General features: G+C 39.0%; 1 protein-coding gene across 1 annotated transcript; it reads left to right on the top strand.

Annotated features, from left to right (window-relative positions):
- The first annotated feature begins 4,517 nt into the window (after positions 1-4,517).
- LOC135627432 (probable F-actin-capping protein subunit beta) lies at positions 4,518-7,801 on the top strand. The gene is made up of 8 exons (XM_065133534.1): positions 4,518-4,796; positions 5,601-5,671; positions 5,827-5,940; positions 6,122-6,204; positions 6,311-6,384; positions 6,497-6,616; positions 7,298-7,393; positions 7,549-7,801. Exons 1-8 carry the CDS (start codon positions 4,668-4,670, stop codon positions 7,630-7,632), a joined length of 771 nt encoding a protein of 256 aa, XP_064989606.1. The 5' UTR covers positions 4,518-4,667; the 3' UTR covers positions 7,633-7,801.

Raw genomic sequence — 7,801 nt, forward strand, 5'->3', positions numbered from 1 at the left:
GAATGCTCGACACATCAAGGTGTCGGAGGTGCTGTAAAGGGCCATCTGTGCCCGAAATACGGCGACATGTTCCGTGGGGTCGGAACCGTCGTCGTACGTTTCTAATCTCGATAGCTTGAAGTTGAGCAGCACAGGCTTGTCCTGTATTTCCTGAGTGAATGGGAATCCACTCGAGCTACCTTCGCTTGTCTCACCGTGCGACTTTTGGAATTCACGTTGGAACTCGTCTAGGCGTCGGTTGACTACGAATAGTTGGACCCTGAATGAGTCATCTGCCTAGTCCGATGATAAGGTGTCGGGCTCGAGGTGGGGTGGAGCGACTCGGTAAGGTGCGGGCACGCTCTGCTTGGGGAGGCTTCTCGGGTTTGCTGTATGCTCTCAAGCTTCTCTCATCCCGACTAGTTCCCTGCCTAGCCTTTGCTATGTTGGGCCGGTTGGGGGAGTTGCTAGTTGCACGATCGACGGAATGACCAGGACGATCGTCTGCATCATTCCTGCCAAGGTTTGTACTTGCTTAGCCAGGCCGAGGAACGCCTCAGGCGAAACCGCCGAGTGTCCTGTAGTATATTCGGGGCGAGAGAGCCCTGGATCATTGAACAGACGCTAGTAACAATCCGACATCGGGGTCGGGATGGCCCCATCCTTGAGGACGGGGAGGGGTTGATCACCGAGTCCGAGAGGGGGGTGATCACCTGGTAGTTCTCCCTCGGGTGAGCTCCTACGACATCGGCCCTCCTTCTAGTGCCAAAAATATTAGTGAACTGATGCATCGTGGCCGATGAGTCAGCACAACTTGGTTCACGGGTCAATGTCGGGAGTTCGCGATCGATTGGCAGAAGTGCCAAAGTTGACTATGTTAGGAAGTCGGGATGCGGTGGTGTCGTCTGAGGGATGGCGTCTCTCGGTCGAGGCACCGACTCCATCTTCCGGGAAGGCGTCTCTCGATTGGGATGCTGGCTCCATCTTCCGAAAGGGCATCTCTCGGTCGGAGCGACCACGCTTCTCGGCGTGGTTGAGCTCCTGCACAGAAGGCCCTTGTCGAATAAGTTAGTGGTTGATTCTTCTTTTTTTTTCTCTCCTCTAGCCAGATGCCGGCCAGGAACTTTTATACTATTATGTGAGGACCGGCTATATGCGGGTTTGGCGCGATGATCGATTTCCGAGGGACGAGATGATACCTTTATGTGACCGTCGTTCCGAAATACGTAAAACAACGCTAGGCGATCGTCTCGAGCATTCCGAGACAGGACGTACCAAGGGGTGCCTCGGCCGGTGTCGTAACTGCCTCGTCTGAAGAAGGGAGACATGACGTTGGCACTTAATTGCAACAGGGAGAGAGAGAGAGAGAGAGAGATGCATCGGGTCTCCTTCAGACGTGATGACTTGTGGTTGCATGAGGTAGACAAGCGTGCATGGGATGCCTCCAGCTCGTGGCATGTTCCGGATTTCCCATGGCCCCTCTCTCTCTCTCTCTCTCTCTCTCTCTCTCTCTCAACCCTTCTTTACCTCATTTGACAGACCGAAGAAGACGATCCCAATCGCACCTTAATTAAGGTGACCTTCTCGATCAATAGTCTGCACGATCAATAGCCTGTACCTTAACCGGAAAATAGATAAATTGATTTTTCTATAATAATTTTGACAATAATGTTAGGGTTAATTTTAAAGAAAATTATTAAAAATAATTTTTAATGGTTGGTATGAAAAAATATGTCCCTTTGACAATAAATACTGTAATTTTTAAGCTCTATAAATATATTCCTAACATCTCTTTTTTTTATTGTTATTCATTTAGAAGTAACTAAACAATTCCTCCTCCTCTATCTTGTTCTAGATAATACCAATTGATTCCTAAGATGGAAGTCTTGATTAATCTATTATATTTCTCTTTAAGATAACATCATGCTTTTTTATTATAGATTTTCTATTATATTCATCTTTTATTATTATTATATGAATGTCATCTCTATCGGCACCAAAGGGATAAGAAAATTCATTCTATCGGGATATAGATGGAATATAATGACTTGAAATTCGTCTGTCGATACCGTCAATTTGGTGCCCGAACTCCATGTTTTGATTTTGATAGTAACTCCTCCGTCAACTCAAAGATTTATTTGGTTTCTAAGTTCATAACTTTAAATGACTTAGGCTTTTCTCCGTATTCAATTTTAGTCATCTTACTTTGTTATCAACGATGAAATTATGGGTAGTTCTCTATGGCATGGATTGTTCAATCATTGAACTTAATATTCATGTACATAAGCTCGTTAGTCCTTGTGTTAAGTTATTTTATTTTTGTTTGCTTTCCCATTTGATCTTACAGTACATTTAATAATTGTATTGTTTCCATCCAAAGGTCTTTGAGACTTTTTAATTTTGTTTTTGTTTGATTTTGATAATTAAATTAAATTTGTTAGAGCATTGAGTATTTGCCTTTAGACATTCTCTTACCATATGCAACCCTCGTTAAATAATAGAGTTTTGCCTTTCAAACTTATCCCCTGAGACAAACTCTTCCTCTTATATTCAACAGTAGTCTTTTTTTTTTTTCCTCTTATATTCAGTTTCCCAAATATTATTTCTTCTTCCTCAGATAATTGGAAGAAATAAAGTCGATAAACCTTTCTATTAAAAATTTAAAATAGTAAACAAATATAAAGAATCTTGTAGTCTATTCCAAATATGAATTTAACAAAAATATCGTCGTCTAATATGAAGAGAAATTTTGAATAAAGTTATTTAAATTTATGGTGATTTTAGGAGTTAGTTATTTTTAGAAATTATTAGGCTTCAAGTGTCTTTGAAGCATTTGTCGAACAAGTGGAGGGAGACCGAACTTAGTGTCCCAACGGAGGAGGAGATGGATGGAAACTGAGAGAGAAAAAGGATTAAGAAAGAAGGGGAAAACAAAAAAGAAAAAAAGAAATGGGAGAAGATAGAGATGGGACCCAACAGTTATGATCTAATTTGATTTGGCTTTCTTTCTCCTTCGGTTTGGGCAGATTTCCGCTTGAATATCACTAAATAGATAATAATAAATCCAAAAGATAAAATGATATATCTTTCCATTTATGAAAAAAAAATCCCTAATAATTTTTTGAATAGAAGACATTATTCAATAAAAAAAATTAGTAACGAAGTTTTAACCAAACAAAAAAAGGAGAAAGAAACTCCAACAACAATAACAACATTATAGAACTTTAAAAAAAAGCCCTATACCATTTCTCAAATACTAATTCATACATTATTTAAGCATTGATATAAGAGAATATAAAAATACATAATAATTATAATCATATATAATTCGATATTTAAATTTTATAATAATCAAAATTAACTCCTACTAAGATTAAAAAATATTTTAGTAAGAAAAAGAATCTCGGTGATATTTTTAGTATATATATATATATATATATATATATATATATATATATTTATTTATAATTATCATTTCTACCAATTTATTTTTTATTTTTCTAAATTTTTCCTCTCCCTTTGCACAATCAATTCAAAGGGAAAGGACGACATACTTTTCTAGTGCATTCAGGGTTTCTCCAACATGTATATCTCACAACATGCACTTTGGTTCACTTGTAAATGTTGTCCTAAAGAACTTAAGCACCTCCAAACCGCACTACTCGCCATATCTTCCAGTAATCAAACAAAAGAACGACTAATATGAATCTTACTAACTTCATCTGCCAGATTTTATTTTAGATATTCATATAGAATTTAGCATTAGATGTCAATAATAATATTATTATTATTAATCTCATGTCTTTTAAATGAATTATTAATTATTAACGTTAGTGGTAGATCGAGGAGGATGGTTGTCTGGCTCGATTTGGTTCAAACTCCCATCCTCCATGTCGGTAACTTTAATCTCACCTAAGAAGTCCTGAGGTCGTTCGAAATAATTAATGCCAGCCTACATAAAAAGACAAGGATGTTGCGATGCAAATGCAGTCCCTCCAACACTCACTCCAATTAGACTCTATCTAAATATGAGTTAGATGATTGAGAGAACCTATTGCTTCATGATGGTCACCTTAGATAGTAGTAGTAGCTGGTCGTCCTTAAGGTTTACTGTGAGAGAAAATACTTTGTATAGTAACTAACATAATAAGGATAATGGATTAAGACTTTTGATGGTAATTGATATATCGTGTCGAACTCTAGATAGAGATGAATATTTCCTAGTATCACGAATATTATGACACTCTAACTCGATCCTAATTCATGAAATCTTTTTTTTTTTTTATGATGGATCGATGTGGTCGAAACAATCAGTGAGCCTTAATCGGCCTGGCCCGGCCCGGCCCGGCCCAATTAAGGGATTATAGTTGTTATTTCTTGTAATATTCCAATATATTTCCAGCCCAATAAATTAGTGATCTTCTTTTTTTTATTTTTTGTTTTTTTATTGATGAAAAAATAAATAAATAAATAATATACAGCTTTTTAGTGACCCTATAAAATTAAAGAGTATATATAAAAAAAAAAAAAAAAAAGTCTCGGGAGGGAAACTCGGATCGCTCAAACGGCCTCTTCCTTCGCTTCTCGACGAACCAAAAAACATAAACAACGAGTCCCCCCTTTTTTGGCCTCCTCCACCGGCGATTCCACACGGAGACGAAGGAAGAAGATAGGGTAATCGTCTGAAGATGGAGGCAGCAATGGATCTGATGCGCAGGATCTCCCCCAAGGAGAGCGAGACGGCGCTGTCCGCCCTGCTCTCCCTCCTTCCCCACCACTCCGCCGATCTCCTCTCCCAAGTCGACCTCCCCCTCCAGGTCCTTCCTTCTCACCTCTCATCCATCTCTGACTCCCGCTGCCGGGTTCCAAGTTGGTATCTTTGCACGTCTCCGTCGCATTTCGCGGTCCGTTTTCTTTCGTATTTGTCGATCTGATCGCTTGTTCTTCTCGTCGATCCGTGCGCCTATCGGTGGGATTTGTTCAAATGCCTCCTTCCTTTGCCTTTCGGTTTCTTCTCCTCGTGAGGTTCTTTCTTTCCTTTCTTCTCGTGCTTAGATTTATCTCTTTGCCGCCTAGGGTTCCATTTGGAGAGCCATATCCATCGGATGTTGCGTCAAAATATGATTTTTTTTTTTGGGAAATCGACCACCAATACCTGATTGTCCGATTATTTTTCGAGGATTTTCCTCCTCCGTTTCGTGATATCTTAACGTTTCTTTTATTATTCTTTCGATTAATCGGCCTCTCTTTTCCTTTCTGTTTTCACGATGTCCTATCCGGTAGCTTTCGAGTTACAAAATCGAGACTTGTTGTATGCCATGTTTGCTAGTCATCATCAATCATGGCAATCATAATGCATGAAGAAAAGACAGGTTGAACTTAACCTTTTTTTTTTAGATGAGAAAGCAACGATTTGACCTTATTTTAGATAATTTGTTTTCCTATGTTTCGGTTTGTTAGGAAGTCAATTTTATGTTCTTACTGAATTATGCAAAATTTAGCTTTTTTGATAGATGTCCCAGTTGAGTATAGGACAGACATCATCGAGGTTAATTTCACATGACGCCAACGTGCTTTTGCTTGCCTCCAAAAATAACCCTTTCTTTTAATCAAGAGAGCAGGTTTGTATGGATCAGCAGCTGATGAAGGAGTTCATATTGTGCGAGTACAACAGGGATGCGGATTCATATAGGTAACCCTTTCTTCATTTGAACTATTCTTAGTGCTCTGGCCTCAATACATTTCAGGATAATGGTGAATTATATCTTGTGTTTGTTTTCTGGCTGGTTCGCTTCGCCTTCTGAAAGTCTCAAGTATTGATTTCCATTGTTTGACATTAATATGCAGATCGCCATGGTCTAACAAGTATTTCCCTCCTCTGGAAGATGGACCTCTTCCCTCGCCGCAACTGAGGAAATTGGAAATTGAAGCAAACGAAGTTTTTACTGTTTATCGTGACCAGTGAGGTCCTTTACTTTCTTGGGTTTAGACGTTTGTCATGATATAATTTGAATGACCATGAATTATGTTCTGTGTGTTTATCTTTCTTTCTTCCCTCTCTATCCAGAAACAAACGTTCTTCTTTAGCTTTTCTAGTCCGGTAGATATAGTAACCACTTTTCTCTACACTCTTGACTCATAGGTATTATGAAGGGGGTGTTTCATCTGTTTACATATGGGAGGATCACAATGAAAGTTTCATTGCATGCTTCTTGATTAAGAAAGGTACTTTCTTTACTTTATTTTTTTTAGGGGGGGAAGGGGGAGGGAAATATCCCTTGAAGAAATGGTACCCTTTTTTAGTGACATGTCAATGTAATTTCAAATGAAGATGGATCAAGAACTGGCCATGGTAGAAGAGGATATTTGCAAGAAGGGTCCTGGGATGCTGTTCATGTTATAGAGGTTTTCTCAAGATGGACCCTCGATTATTAAAGTTGTTTGAGTGCTTTCATACTTTCTGCCTGGCTAAAAGTGCTTTTAGTGGTAATTATTAGACCTTTACCTCTACTAATAGGTTGGACCAGAGGAAGAGGGAACAGCTCATTATCGCTTAACCAGCACCGTCATGCTGTCTTTGACCACAGAAGACAAATCATCGGGAACTTTTAATCTGTCAGGTTCAATCAGAAGACAGGTACCTTATCGGGAAAGAATTTTATTCGCTGGTGGTTATTAGATTTACTTAATGATCTCAGTTTTAAACTTTTGCTGACATTACCTCAGATGATAGGCTTGGGTATATTGCAAGCCAAGTAGAACTGTACAGAAATGGGCTTTTAGAGTGCATGTGGAATCAAATGAAACATCTATTTTGCTAGCATATCCATCATTACCATGCTTTTTATTCCCACCAATTTACTGAAAGGAAACATTATATCTGAAGTTAAGATGTAATGTCTGGCAACACAATTTAATTAGTTATTGGGTGTAAACTTAGGTTGTTCCACGACCCAAGCTGTTTACCTCTTGGCCCGCTTGGATGGATTGCTTGTTTATGTCGTGCCTTATTGAATGTTTGAAATTTGTCAGTTTCATTAAAGCTGAAGCTAGCTAGTCAACAATGTCTAGACATCCTAGTGTTCTTTAGATGGGTTCATTGTCAGGTTTTGGGTCCTTTGGATCTGCTTCCATCTTAAGTAGGTACAAGGCAGTTAGATGTCATTGGTAAGATCATATCCATGTTATTGTAGCAATCTTTTTTCAATGTGCCGTGTTACAATCAGCTAAGCTTGTGCAAAAGAATAAAATAAAAAGTTTAAATAATTGAGGGAAGATAACCAAATAGTCTCACCTGACAATTTCATATACAATGCAGATGAGTCATGACCTTTCGGTGGCAGAGGGTCACTTGTGTAACATGGGAAAGATGATTGAGGAGATGGAAGGAAAACTCAGAAACTCGCTGGATCAGGTATTCTCTCTTATCCTTTGGTGATGCTAGATTTCTTTTGAAGTTTGAAGTCACTTTCGCCACGTAGTGGTCAATTGCCTAAACAAGGATCACATAGTGGCAAGAATTTTGACAGAATCCGATGAGTTCTGAATTGCCATAGTGTGCTTTGACAGGTTTACTTCGGGAAGACAAGAGAGATGGTCTGCACCTTAAGGCCGCCACCTGATGGGATTCAACTTAGGCTGCCCGAAAACTGAATCAATCTTGTGCATAGATGTTCTGAAATACTAACATGTTCCGCTGTCAAATTTTGTCACTTTTTAATGTTTGGCCTTGTGAAGACTAAATTGTACTTGAACTCCGTGCACGATGCAACATAGCTATTCCTGATAATGACAATAAAAAACTTGAAAGGATTGCAGATCT

This window comes from Musa acuminata, chromosome BXJ2-11 (assembly GCF_036884655.1).
Source record: "Musa acuminata AAA Group cultivar baxijiao chromosome BXJ2-11, Cavendish_Baxijiao_AAA, whole genome shotgun sequence".
In the NCBI taxonomy this organism is placed as follows: Eukaryota; Viridiplantae; Streptophyta; class Magnoliopsida; order Zingiberales; family Musaceae; genus Musa; species Musa acuminata.

Excerpts from the sequence above, each read along its gene's own strand:
- LOC135627432 (XM_065133534.1), top strand. The coding sequence starts at position 4,668 with ATGGAGGCAGCAATGGATCTGATGCGCAGGATCTCCCCCAAGGAGAGC. Across the intron at positions 5,672-5,826 it reads AGGGATGCGGATTCATATAG|ATCGCCATGGTCTAACAAGT; the intron begins GTAACCCTTTCT and ends ATTAATATGCAG. Across the intron at positions 6,385-6,496 it reads ATGCTGTTCATGTTATAGAG|GTTGGACCAGAGGAAGAGGG; the intron begins GTTTTCTCAAGA and ends CTCTACTAATAG.